We start from the raw sequence: 14,518 nt of genomic DNA on the forward strand, positions 1-14,518 counted from the left end.
AAATAGAGCATTTCCAGCGGCCCCGGGCCGTCTCGCCCCTTGCCATTGCTACTATTCCAGGGGTGGGATTTTAATGCCCAAAGGCCTACTAATCCGATTATGTCTTTGGAAATTTACTTTATTCATACTACTTAGATATAACCTAGACCACGAAAACGTGAGCTAAATCCTGTCTGCAAACGCTTAACAGTCTGAAGTCGAGCTGGGCGTAGAGGACAGGGCTCGGACGGCTAGAGGGGCACGCAGGGCTCGCGGCCCCGTCGGGTCCTCCGGGCTCCCGGTGTGCAGCGCGGCGATCCCGGCGTGCACCGCGGCGCGCGGAGCCGGCCACTTGGAGCTCGGCGTGGACGCCGGGTGCGGCGGCGGGGCGGTGTGGAGCTCCGCGGGTGCTGTCGGCTGGAGGCGAAGAGGCGGGGTCGACATGGAAGTGTAAGCAGCTCGGGGCGCGTCGCTGGTTTTGGGCAGACGCTCACAGCTGGGGACCGCTAGACCCTGGGAGCCGGGAGACGTGGACCTGGGGCGACCCCTCATCGCGGCTTGTGGGGAGGGCGACGGATCGGGAGGCGGGGGAGGAAGGGGCTCTCGCTCTGGCCCTCCGAACTTTCGCCCCCACGCCCACCGCGTGCCCAGCACGGGGGGCCGAGTGCCACTTGTTTCGGCTGCCTTTCAGGGTGCCTGTTTCCTCCCTCATCCACTCACTAGCATTGCAGGCGTCACGGTGGGGAGCCTGGCCCGGTGTTGGAGCAGGGACTTCGAAGGTATAAAGCCCTGGGTCCGGCCTGGAAGTACTTGGAGGAGAGATGGGTAAATGCTGGGGTAGAGCTTTGCTTAGGGGCAGTGGGCGCCTTTGGAACCCTAACTCAGAACAGGTGCTGTCCAAGTTTGATGAGAAGCATTTAGCTGTTTGTGTGAGTGTGTAGGGAGGGAGTAAAAGCCATTCTAACAGTTTTAACTCCACATGGTCTTTTCCGTGTCTGTTCATTGTACCGGGTGCAAATGGAAGTTTTCGTAGCTACTCTTTTTTTTTTTTAAATAAATTTTATTTATTTATTAATTATTATTATTATTATTTTTTGGCTGTGTTGGGTCTTCGTTTCTGTGCGAGGGCTTTCTCTAGTTGCGGCGAGCGGGGGCCACTCTTCATCGCGGTGCGCGGGCCTCTCACTGTCGCGGCCTCTCTTGTTGCGGAGCACAGGCTCCAGATGCGCAGGCTCAGTAGTTGTGGCGCACGGGCTTAGTTGCTCCGCGGCATGTGGGATCTTCCCAGACCAGGGCTCGAACCCGTGTCCCCTGCATTGGCAGGCATATTCTCAACCACTGCGCCACCAGGGAAGCCCTGTAGCTACTCTTTATGTGGATTTTTGCACGATTGACGTTAACTTGTAGGCATACTATATTGTGTTCTCTTTGCCACCGATTATTTAATATTGATATTTTCTTTTATGTTCTTTAGCCTCATGTTTAATGTCTACATGTACTACTGTTTTTCAGACTTTAAAAAAAACACGGTATGTATATGTAACTGAAATGAAAGCTTCATGAGACAATGCTGTATGCAGTACACTCTGATAGTCTCTTTTATTAAAATAGACCCACTAGATTGATTTTGCAATCCACTAATGGGGGTTAATCTGCAATTTGAAAAAACATGCATAATATTACTCTAGCCCAAGCCGTCATTATCAATTTTTCCCTCTTTATTAAGCATTTCCTGTCAGCATACAAACCAGCTTTAATTTATCTATCTTAAAAGAAAAATCCCTTGTCTGTCCCCACATCCATGTCCGCCTGTTGCTCCCTCTCTGCTTCCTGTCACCAGAAAACTTCTTAGAAATGTTGTTTACCCCCTCATTCTCTCAATCATTCTTTTGGGCTTTCATCCTCACCAGTCTACAGAAATGGGTCTTATGTAGGTTACCTGAGCCTTCCATCTTGTCAAATTCAGAAGTTGATTTTCTGGCCTCAGCTTCCTTGATCCCTTAGCAGCAACTGATACAGAAACTCTAGACACTCTCTTGGCTTTGTGACGTGCTCTCTTGGATTTCCTCCTACATCAAGGACTACTTCTCAGTCTTCTTTCATAGCCCCGCCTTCCTTCCTTGCTTGACTTCTAAATGTTGAAGTATTTTAGGGCTCAGTCCTGGGACCCTTTCTCTCCACATTCCCTTGGTCATTTTACCCATCTGTATGCAAATGATTCCCCAGAATATATTTCTAGCCCTTTTCTCTTATCCATCCAGTTGCTTAAACCAGAAATCTAGCCCTCTTTCCTCACCGCTAAATCCAGTCCATCAGCCAGTCCTGTCATCTCCACGCTCAGAATGTATTTTGAATGCAGCACCACCCCCACTGCTAATTTTGTAGTCCATCATCTCTGGTCCAGATTAAGCAATAGCCTTTGGTTTCCACTCTTGCCCCGCCCACTCCATTCGTTTTCCACACAGCAGCCAAAGTGAATTAAAATAATAATTGGATCAAATCACTCCCTGTGTAAAAACCCTTCATTGCTTTTCTATGTGCTTAGAGGATATCTGCATTCCTTAGTAGGACTACAAGACCTTATGTAACCTCACCCACTCACCAACCTTGTCTCTTGCCACTGTCCCCTCCCCCAAAGAGACACCCTTTCCACTGGCAGTCAAGTAATTTCAGTAACTCTCCAAGCCCTTGCATTGCTGTTCCCTCTGCCTGGTATACTTTTCCCCCTGTCCTGCCCACTTCTTATCTTTTTGACAGCTCAGGTTGAGTGTCCTTTTTCAATGTTGTTTTCCCTCTTTGGTAAATCCAAAATAAGTCCTGCTTTTTGTCTCTCATAGAACCTTGGTTTACTTTTCCCTTAAATAATTACAAGTTCTGATAATAGATGTATTGTAGATGTATTAATAGATGTTTACATGTCTAGTGTATTGTCTCCCGCTTGAGAGTGTAAGTATCATGAAGGCAGGGACCAGTGTCTGTTCCCCTGGTGCTTAGCAGAGCATCTGGCACACAGTAGCCCTTTGGCAAACACAGTCGGCCTTCCGTATTTGCTGGTTTTATAGTCGTGGGTTTCACATCCACAGACACAGAGGGCTGACTGTACTTGTTGAGTGAAGTAATATAACAATACTTCATTAATTTAATAAATTAATAAAAATTAATATAAATTATTTAGCTAGTTTTCTGATTGCTGAGCATATAGATTTTCTGATTTTCCTAAGTGAAATGGTTTCAATCAAGAGTTTTTTCTCCTATATAGTAACCTGTCCACTTCTCCCAAGGAGTCAGTGACTAATCAAGAACTTTGTGGCTAGCAGTTTGTGGGAAAATAGGTTTTCTGAGGTAGGCATGTGGTTTGGGGGTGGAGGGGCCCCTGGAATAAGACTGTCTGGAGGCCTAATTCTGTTTTTTTTTTTTGGCCCCAGCATGCGGCATGTTGGATCTTAGTTCCCTGACCAGGGATCGAACCCGTGCCCCCTGCCTTGGAAGGGTGGAGGCCTAACCGCTGGACTGCCAGGGAAGTCCCTGGAGGCCTAATTCTAGTTCTTGCCTGGCCTCCAGCATGAGGTGTAACCTCTGGCAGTGTGGTCCTTAGTATCTTCAGGAGACCCCTAGGTCTCTGAGAGGGCAAACATATTGTACCTCTGTTAGGCATTCCTAGGACCTGCAGTGAGGAGGCATGGATGGAAAACTCCCCTGAGTTTTTACTACTTTTTTTTCTTCAATCACTGAGTAACTACCTACTGTGTGAATGATACATATAGATGGATATATACTAGAAGTTTTTTAAAGGTAAGGAATATTTATGCTTTATTTGGTTGAATGATAGACTTTAAAAATAAAAACTTTTTGACCATCACATCAGATAAAAGGATACAAAATATTCATAGCAAAATTAAGTATTTGTATATTAAGGTATTTGCTGTTTGGCTAACTTTGTCTAATGCCTCGGGACTATTTATATGCCTGGAAAACTTTGTGTTCATCCTTTTATTCTTGAACTTAGTATACATAGTTACGGAAAATGGAGTTTCTTCCACATCATCTTTTTGAGATAGTGTCAGAATTTCCTTCTTTTTACAGCTGGAAATACTAAGGTTTAGAGAAGTTAGCTAATAGGTCCTACAGCAATTCAGTAACAGGACTGGAAAGAGGATAATTTGCTAGCTCCTAAGTGAATGCTACAGTTTAAATTGTTCATTGACTTTGAAGGCTGCTCAGTTTTCTTGGACCTGAGTTTAGTTTTTCAGAACAGGACTTGAATCAGTAACATAGGTTAAACATAGGAGAATTTGAGCAATTCTGTTTGTCATTGTGTTCATAAGAGTTAACTGTGTGGCAGTTATTAGGCACTGTTTGCTTGGGCTTTTTTGTGCATGTGTGAGCCTCTAAGGAAAGTCTGTCAGTAGATCATTTTGTTCTGTTTATAAAGAATTTGATTTTCCGAAGTAGTTGTTTGTGTCCATTAAATTGACTCAGCAAGTTAAGCAGATTTTACAGGTTAAATTTCAAATAGCACGTCAGCTTCAGTCAGCTAATTCATTACTTAAGGAAATTAAGTGACTGCCTTCCTGTAAGTATAGATTTAGACAATCTTTAAAATTCACTTGGAATATTTGCTTTAAACATCTGTAAGTAAAATCAGTACCATTCTAAGTCCTACAGGTGAGTATGAAGTAAAAAAACATTGGAGGAGAATGTCCTCAATTTCAAGTTATACTATTTTTTTTTTTAACTTCATGGAATTCTTTAGTTTTACATCTCCATTTTTCTCAACTTTTTACCTTGAAAAATTTCAAACCCATGGAACAGTTGCAAAAAGAGCATCTCAAGTACCTTTATATCCTTTACCTGGGGTCACCATTTGTTAACATTTTTGATATATCTGCCTTCTCTTTGTTACACATGCCTGCATTCTCTCTCCACACACTTTACTGAACCATTTCAGAGTCGTAGATATGTCATTTTATCAGTCTTAAAAAGACATTCTCCTGTGTAACTGCAATACCATCATCACACCCAGGGAATTTAGTGCTGATATTACCACTATTATTAAAATACAACCTATATTAAAATTTCTCCAATTGTCCTAATAATGTTTTAGCTGGATTTTAAAAAAAAATTGATTCAGGATCCAATCAAGAATCACACATTGCATTTAGTTGTCAAGGTTCTTTAATCTCCTTTACTCTGAGAACAGTTTCTTAGCCTCTTTTTGTGACATTGACATCGTGACAAATGATAGTGATATTTGAAGAATCTAGGCCAGTTGGTTTGAAGAAGATTTCTCAGGTTGGGTTTGTCTGATTATATTCTCATAACTACATTTTTTGACAGGATTGCTATAAGGGATGTTTCCTTCTCAGTGCATCACATCATCATTATTGGTGCTGTTAAATTGGATAACTTGATTAAGTTGATGTCTGTCAAATCTCACCATACCCTGTTCTCAACAACCTGCCACTTCGTGGTAGTTACAGTAACTTCTTCAGGATAAAAACTGCCTTCAAAAAAAATTTCCCAATACACATAGTTCATTTAGGACTCAATGAAAGGCAGATACTATACTCATTGACATTTTTCTGAATAAAGGAATGCCTAGCATATTTTGGCATTTACACCATTAGTATTTAGCTGGGTAAAAAAATTATTTATCTTCCTAATAAAAGAATCAATGAATAAATCAGCATCTGCCCACCAGACTGCAAGATGCTGTACCTTTTTAAACATCCATTGTTCTCCTGGCCCCAAAACACAGGTTCATGAAAATATACATGAAAGAGAGTTCCTTTCCTTCTTTGTATATTGGCTCTAGAAAAGGCAGAAGATGTTCTTTGGATTCTTGCAATTAACAATATTGACTTGGGCAGTGGGGCAGTAATTTGGAAGAGACAAGGACAGATTTCCCAGGGCATGGAATAATCTACATGACAGAGGGGGGCTGTGATTTGGAAATGAAGTTGTCACCGTGGCACCTGGGATGGATCCACTGGCCTTGAGGAAAAATAACATTTGTAATTTTTTTCCACCCTGTTCCAGGAAGGGATGTTTTAGTTCCCCTGAATGTTAGGGCACGAAGGGAGTTGTAATTCAGTTTCAAGCAAAGATAGGAGGAAGCCTTGTGGGCTGACTTCCTGATTAAGTAGGCAAAGATGACATGTGGTTTGATTTGTCATTTTCAATTTTATTTATTTATTTATTTATTTATGGCTGTGTTGGGTCTTCGTTGCTGTGTGCGGGCTTTCTGTAGTTGAGGTGAGCGGGGGCTACTCTTCATTGTGGTGCGTTAGCTTCTCCTTGCGGTGGCTTTTCTTGTTGCGGAGCACGGGCTCTAGGTGTGCGGGCTTCAGTAGTTGTGGCACACGGGCTTAGTTGCTCCGCGGCATGTGGGATCTTCCTGGACCAGGGCTTGAACCTGTGTCCCCTGCATTGGCAGGCAGATTCTTAACCACTGTGCCACCAGAGAAGTCCTGTCATTTTCAGTTTTAAATGAGCCATATCACATACTCTAATTATGCATTATCCTTCCTGTGTTAGGTTCCATTTATTTATTTATTTATTTAAAATTTTTAATTAATTTATTTCTGACTGCGTTGGGTCTTCGTTGCTGCACGCAGGCTTTCTCTAGTTGCGGCGAGCGGGGGCTACTCTTCATTGCAGTGCGTGGGCTTCTCATTGTGGTGGCTTCCCTTGTTGTGGAGCATGGGCTCTAGACGCGCAGGCTTCAGTAGTTGTGGCACTCTGGCTCAGTAGTTGTGGCTCACCGGCCGTAGAATGCAGGCTCAGTAGTTGTGGTGCACAGGCTTAGTTGCTCTGCGGCATGTGGGATCTTCCCAGACCAGGGCTTGAACCCATGTCCCCTGAATTGGCAGGCGGATTCTTAACCACTACGCCACCAGGGAAGTCCCCTAGGTTCCTTTTAAATATGGTATTCTTTGTGACCTGAGTTCCATTGTGGTCATTTGGGCAAAGCAGCACTTTTGTGAAATCCTGACTGTTTGTTGAATGACTCGTAGCTTTTGGTAAGCTTCATGTGCTAACTTGATTAAGTGCCGACATTACTGTGCTGATGATCTAAGGCCTAGGTTGAAGCCTGCGTTAACCACCTGCTTGTTTTGCTTTATTTATTGACTGGGGAAACCACCCATCTATTTGGCTCATGTTTTTGAAATTTTGTGTCCTCCTTTTCATCATATAGCCCCATTCCTAGTTTAAGAACAAACAGTAATCTTTGTTGTACCTTATGTCAAGTCCATACTCCTTCCTGAGTTTTTAGGATTCTGCATTACTGGTTTCCATTTGTTCAATCCTGTTTTATTTTTCACAATCCCATAGTTGTTGTCCACTTCAGTTAGGCTTTCTACTGTGTGCCCTTGAGCAAGTTTTTAAATCTCTGAGCCTCAGTTTTCATCATCTCTAAAGAAGGAATCATAATAGCTCTTACATCACAGGGTTTTTAGTGAGAATTTAAGTGAGGTGATATCTTTTAACAGTAATAGCCTTCGTTTAGGAGAACCTAATAAGTACCAAGAACTGTGTTACACTTTTAAAATTTGTTTTCCTTTCATCCTCAGAACGGCTTTATGAAGTAGGAAGAAGTGGTGGTTGTGGTGGTAGTAGCCCAGGCAGTAGTGATAATAGATGGTATTTATTGAGCACATACTGTGTTCCAGGTACTTTACCTGTTTCAACTCAATCCTGTAACAATGTTACAAGGTTGGTACTACAGTTGCCGTTTTATAGATGAGGAAATTTAAGCATAGAGAGGTTAAATAACTTGCCCAAATTCACATAGCTAATGGATGGTGGAGCTGGGTTTAGAATCCAGGCTACATTTCTAGGTACTAGTTATCTGCATTTTTTGTTTTATATGGGGATGCTTAGCGGGGGTTAATTAACTCACTGAAACTCACATACCTTATAAGTGGCAGAGCTGGAATATGAACCCAGATTTGTCTGATTTCAAAACTGTATTCTTTTAAAATTGAAGTATTGTTGATTTACAGTGTTTCAGGTATACAGCAAAGTGATTCAGCTATACATACATATATTACGTATATATGTATGCTTTTTCAGGTTCTTTTCCATTATAGATTATTACAAGATATTGACTGTAGTTCCCTGTGCTGTACACTATACAGGTCAAAACTGTATTCTTTATTATACTGTACTGCCTCCAGACTGTTAAAAACAATAAGTGCTTTCTGATGTGATATTGTAGAATGGATCAGTTGTAATTTAATACACGTCACATTGCTGTGCTCATTCATACATGAAAGGTGACATTTTGCCTTGATTGACCGTTGCCACTGCTCAACACCTGAACTCTACTTGTTGAGTTGACAGAAAAGATGAACACCTTGGGAGTTTTGTGGGTATCTGGCAGGATTCCAGATGTTGCTGGAATTTCCAGTAGTGATGTTAGTGTTAAGGATCCCATTTCTGGTGATTCAGCAGGAGGACTTGGCTGCCCAAAATGTCAGTAGCTGATGGAAGGCAGATGGTACTGTAGAGAGGACGTGGCTGTGGGATGAGGCGGCACTCTGTTTCTCCAGTTAATTCTAGCACCCTCTGTTTATTGACATCCCCCTACCCCCGTGGTTTTGCCCCTGTGTTCTTCCTGTAACTAACTTCCCCTAGGTATCTGACTTCTCAACTTCTGCCTACTTGGACCAGGGATAAGCATAGTATTTTAATCACCTACTTGGTGAGGGATGTGTGATATACTGTGGCTGTTAAATGGAGAATTTGCTCTGAATTTGCCCATCGCCAGCTAAACCAGTAAGACTTAGGACGTTTCTCAATTTTAGGCTGTAATCCCCAAGTTTCTGAACTGTGCTACTGAATCTTGACAGAGGGATTATTTTGTAGATACTTAATTCCCACAAAGGGATGTGAGCCCAGACTGATGATAATTTACTTTATTTTTCAGGAAGGATGCCAGCGCTGCGCTGCTCAGTAACTATGAGGTAAATAGCTTTGGACTATCGTGTTTTCCTCTCTGATCATTTGCCCTTTGCTTCTGAAGATTATTCAATTAGTTTTGGTTAGAAATGACTGAATTCATTTGGATTTGCCACTTTAAAATAGGAGAGATGGCACCATCTGGTGGACCTTGGAATAGCCTTAGCTTGGTAAATTATATACAGTAATTCAGGGAAGCTGGGAAGCCTTTAGTTTACTGTAGGCAACCTTCTCCAAATCCCAAAGATTTTAGATCTTCATTTGAGATGCCTTCCTGTGATGGAAGCATCAGTTTTGGAACTGTTTCTGTTTGCAGAAGTTTTCCATTAAAATACTTAACGCCTTTTCCTAATTACCACTCTTTAGCTGTAAAATGCTTTTATAAGTTATTATTTTGATCCTCATAAGAGTCTCATAAGTATTAACACATTCATTTTGGAAGTGAGAGTTTAGTGACTCACCATTACGAATAATTTAGTAGGAAGTAACAGATTTGGAATTTGGGGGCTTGAGGATTGGGTTGCTGGGGAAAGAAAGGAAAGAAGTTGGTGAGAGGGGAGATAGAACATTATTTTTGCCTACCTTCTATTTTGCCTGGGTGTTGTTTGGTACTAGCAAAACTATCTGATAGGTTAACTCCAGGTATAGAAAAAAACATTCATATATTCACTGTCCATTTTTCTTATGCCAGAGTCTAAACTCAGGAAGACTTATAGGAGATTTGAGTCTCCATTTTGTGATATATGTAGAAGGTAGTAGATTTAACACAGTGGGCCATATTCTTTTCTTCCTAAAGGTTCATCTTAAATGGTTGCTGCTCATAATAGGAAGGAAATGGTTGTTGGTCAAGCCGTTGGCTTTTAGGAACCTCCTTCTCCAGTTTAGACTCTGGACAAGGTGTGTAGTGTTTTATCCATTGGGGAAACATTGCATTAATTGGGTCTTATGCCCCTATTTCTGAAAGGAATGACAGGCAGGGGAGGGGTTGCATTGTATCTAGTCGTTACTGTGTTTATGATCCTATGCTTCTCTCAGTTCTCTGGTATAATCTCTAAAACAGGAGAGAGATTTCCTCCCCTGACCCTTCTTAGCACTAATACACATGTGTTTCTACCTTGTGGGGAAAATTTACTTCTAAAGTTGTATAGCATTTTTTCTTTCTTTTTTTTTTTTGTAAACTACTTTTATCGCTTGCTTCATAATTTTTCTTTTCCAGAAATAAAATAGATTTTCATGTTAGAGAAGCAAGATCTTTTAAAAAAAAAATATATATATATATATTTATTTTAGGAAAAATTTTTAAAATTCAGGTACAGTCAGCATACAACATTTTATTAGTTTCAAGCATACAACATAATGTTTCGATATTTGTATATATTGCAAAATGATTACCACAATAAGTCTACTTAACATCACTCACCATACATAGTTACATAATTCTTTTTTTCTTGTGTTGAGAACTTTTTAAGATTTACTCTTTTAGCAACTTTCAAATATGCAATACAGTATTATTAACTGGAGTTGCCATGCTGTACATTATATCCCCGTGACTTAGTTTATAACTGGAAGTTTGTAACTTCTGACCACCTTCATCCATTTTGCTTACTCCCCCCGCTGTCTCTGGCAACCATCTGTTCTCTGTATCTATGAGCTTGGTTTCTGGTTTCGGTTTTGTTTTTGTTTTTGTTTTAATTTTTGACCATGCTGCGTGGCATGCGGGATCTTAGTTCCCTGACCAGGGATCGAACCCACGCCCCCTACAGTGGAAGCATGGAGTCTCAACCACTGGACTGCCAGGGAAGTCGCTTTTTTTTTTTCTTTTCTTTTTTAGATTCCACGTATAAGTGATACCATACAGTATTTGTCTTTCTCTGACTTCTTTCACTTAGCATAATGCCCTCAAGTTCCATTCATGTTGTCACAGATGGCAAGATTTCATTCTTTTATTTATTTATTTATTTATTTATTTATGGCTGTGTTGGGTCTTCTTTTCTGTGCGAGGGCTTTCTCTAGTTGTGGCAAGTGGGGGGCCACTCTTCATCGCGGTGCGCGGGCCTCTCATTATCACGGCCTCTCTTGTTGCGGAGCACAGGCTCCAGACGCGCAGGCTCAGTAATTGTGGCTCACGGGCCTAGTTGCTCCGCGGCATGTGGGATCTTCCCAGACCAGGGTTCGAACCTGTGTTCCCTGCATTGGCAGGCAGATTCTCAACCATTGCGCCACCAGGGAAGCCCGATTTCATTCTTTTTTATGGCTGAATAATATTCCTTTGTATATATATGCCACATTTTCTTTATCCATTCATCTGTAAATGGACACTTTAGTTTATTTCCTTACCTTGGCTATTGTAAATAATGCTGCAGTGAACATGGGGGTGCATATATCCTTTCAAATTACTGTTTTTGTTTTCTTTGGATAGTTACCCAGAAGTGGAATGGCTGAATCATATGGTAGTTCTATTTTTAATTTTTTGATGATCCTTCATAGTGTTTTCCATAGTGACTGCACCAGTTAACATTCCCAGCTATAGTACACAATGCTTTCCTTTTCTCCACATCCTCCTCAATATTTATTTCTTGACTTTTTAATAATAGCCATTCTAACAGGTGTGAGGTGGTAATCTCATTGTGGTTTTGATTTGCATTTCCCTGATGATTAGTGATGTTGAGCATCTTTTCATGTACCTATTGGCCATCTGTATGTATTCTTTGGAAAAATGCCCATTTTTAAATTGGATTGTTTGTTTGTTTTGCTCTGGAGTTGTATGAATTTATATATTTTGGATATTAACTCCTTATCAGCTACATGATTTGCAGATATTTTCTCCCATTCAGTAGGTTGCATTTTGTTGATGATTTTCTTTGCTGCACAGCAGCTTTTTAGTTTGATGTAGTCCCACTTGTTTATTTTTGCCTTTGTTGCCTTAACTTTTGGTGTTAAATCCAAAAAGTCATTGCCAAGACCATTGTCAAGGAGCTTACTGCCTATGTTTTTTTCTAGGAGTTTTATGGTTTCAGGTTTTACATCATCAAGTCTTTAATCCATTTTGAGTTAATTTTTGTGTATGGTGTATATAGTGGTCTAGTTTCATTCTTTTGCATGTGGCTGTCCAGTTTTCCCAACACCGTTTATTGAGGAGACTGTCCTTTCCCATTGTGTATTCTTGGTTCCTTTATCATAAATTAATTGACCATATATGTATGGATTTATATCTGGGCTCTCTATTCTGTTCCGTTGATCTCTGCATCTGTTGTAGGCCAATACCAGACTGTTTTGATTACTATAGCTTTGTAATGTAGTTTGAAACCAGGGAGTGTGATGCCTCCAACTTTGTTCTTCTTTCTCAAGATTGCTTTGACTATTCTGGATCTTTTGTGATTCCATACAAATTTTAGGATTGTTCTGTTTCTGTGAAATATGCAGTTGGAATTTTAATAAGAATTGCATTGAATCTGTAGTTTGCTTTGGGTAGTATGGACATTTTATCAATATTCTTCCAATGTGTGAACATTTATTTGTGTCTTCTTCAGTTTCTTTCATCAGTGTCTTATAGTTCCCACTGTACAGGTCTTTTGCCTCCTTGGTTAAATTTATTCCTAATCTTATCTTTTTTGTTGCAATTATAATAAATAGGATTGTTTTCTTAATTTCTCTTTTAATAGTTTGTTATTAGTGTATAGAAACATAACAGATTCCTGTATGTTGATTTTGTATCCTGCAACTTTACTGAATTCATTTATTCTAGCAGGTTTTTGGTGGAGTCTTCAGGGGTTTCTATAAGTAATACCATGTCATCTGCAAATAGTGACAGTTTTACTTTTTCCTTTCCCATTTGGATGGCTAAATTTTATTCCTTTTCTTGCCTAATTGCCCTGGCTAGGACTTCCAATACTATGTTGAATAAAAGAGGCAAGAGTGGGCACCATTGTCTTATTCCTGATCTTAGAGAAGCTTTTACCTTTTTCACTGTGGAGTATGATGTTAGCTCTGGGCTTATCATGTATGGCCTTTATTATGTTGAGGTATGTTTCCTCTGTACCCACTTTGTTTAGAGTTTTGATCATAGATGTTGAATTTTGTCAAATGCTTTTTCTGCATCTATTGAGATGATCATATTATAGGAAAATTTACTTTCAAATACTCAGAATATTATTTTTGAGATCCGAGGACATAAGTTATATGGTGTGTATTGGTAGGAAACACTTGAAATAGTTTATGTAAACAAATGAATTTGCACAATTTGACTTAGATAAAAGAGCATTTTTATCTTATTTTATTTTTTTAAAATTTATTTTAATTAATTAATTAATTAATTAATTTGGGCTGCGTTGGGTCTTCGTTGCTGTGCGCGGGCTTTCTCTAGTTGTGGCGAGTGAGAGCTACTCTTCATTGCGGTGCGCTGGTTTCTCATTGTGGTGGCTTCTCTTGTTGCGGAGCACGGACTCTAGGCACACGGGCTTCAGTAGCTGTGGCACGTGGGCTCAGTAGTTGTGGCTTGTGGGCTTTAGAGCACAGGCTCCGTAGTTGTGGCACACAGGCTTAGTTGCTCCGTGGCATGTGGGATCTTCCCAGACCAGGGCTCGAACCTGTGTCCCCTGCATTGGCAGGCGGATTCTTTTTTTTTTTTTTTTTTTTTAATTTTTTTTTTTTTTTTATTGCTTTGTTGGGTCTTCGTTTCTGTGCGAGGGCTTTCTCCAGTTGCGGCAAGCGGGGGCCACTCTTCATCGCGGTGCGTGGGCCTCTCACTGTCACGGCCTCTCTTGTTGCGGAGCACAGGCTCCAGATGCGCAGGCTCAGTAATTGTGGCTCACGGGCCTAGTTGCTCCGCGGCATGTGGGATCTTCCCAGACCAGGGCTCGAACCCGTGTCCCCTGCATTGGCAGGCAGATTCTCAACCACTGCGCCACCAGGGAAGCCCATGGCAGGCAGATTCTTAACCACTGTGCCACCCGGGAAGCCCAAGAGCATTTTTAAAAAGTCACATGCTTCTCGGACTTCTTTGCTCTAATGCAAGAGTTTGGGGGAGGGTTTATGAGAAGAAAAGAGATATTCTCTTTATCCTTTAAAATCATTGACCTTGGAATAGGTACCTTTCTCAAATTTATTTATGGAAATCTTTTGTATATCTCTTCCTAGGTGTTCCAGTTACTAACTGATATGAAAGAGCAGCGTAAAGAAAGTGGAAAGAATAAACACAGTTCTGGGCAACAGAACTTGAATACTATCACGTATGAAGTAAGCCTAGGTTTTTGGAAGGTCTACCCAAACTACCATTGAAGGGGGTTGGTTTATCTTGCTGATGACTGGCCACCGAATCATGACTACCTATTATCTGATTTGAGTAGCTTTACTGTAACCCAGTTTTTATCCTGTTTATAGAAGTGGGAAGAGTTTGGCCAATTGCGAGTGTTAACCAATTGCAAAGTCAGACGAGGGAATAATTAAAAGTCTGCCGTCACTTCTAATACCAGTTGCAAGTCGGGGAGCCCTACGACCACCCTCAGGTTCAGTAATTCACTGGAAGTACTCACGGAACTTGCTAAAAGCTATTATATTCACCAGTACAGGTTATTAC

At 40.9% G+C, this 14,518-nt stretch overlaps 1 protein-coding gene across 6 annotated transcripts in view; it reads left to right on the top strand.

The window, feature by feature from the left end:
- The first annotated feature begins 322 nt into the window (after nt 1-322).
- Nucleotides 323-14,518, top strand: part of LOC118881583 (CGRP receptor component) — a 64,513-nt gene continuing 50,317 nt past the window's right edge. For 3 of the 6 annotated variants that reach the window (XR_005016569.1, XR_005016570.1, XM_036826712.1), the window contains exons 1-3: nt 323-429; nt 8,912-8,948; nt 14,080-14,178. Coding sequence is in view for 4 of the 6 variants with exons in the window: in XM_036826712.1 (XP_036682607.1) it covers nt 422-429; nt 8,912-8,948; nt 14,080-14,178 (144 nt within the window). In the remaining 2 variants the exon portion in view is untranslated. The remainder of the gene's footprint in view (nt 430-8,911; nt 8,949-14,079; nt 14,179-14,518) is intronic. The other 3 variants (XM_036826713.1, XM_036826714.1, XM_036826716.1) reach the window with 2 other exon arrangements.

Source organism: Balaenoptera musculus, chromosome 15, assembly GCF_009873245.2.
Source record: "Balaenoptera musculus isolate JJ_BM4_2016_0621 chromosome 15, mBalMus1.pri.v3, whole genome shotgun sequence".
NCBI classification, from domain to species: Eukaryota; Metazoa; Chordata; class Mammalia; order Artiodactyla; family Balaenopteridae; genus Balaenoptera; species Balaenoptera musculus.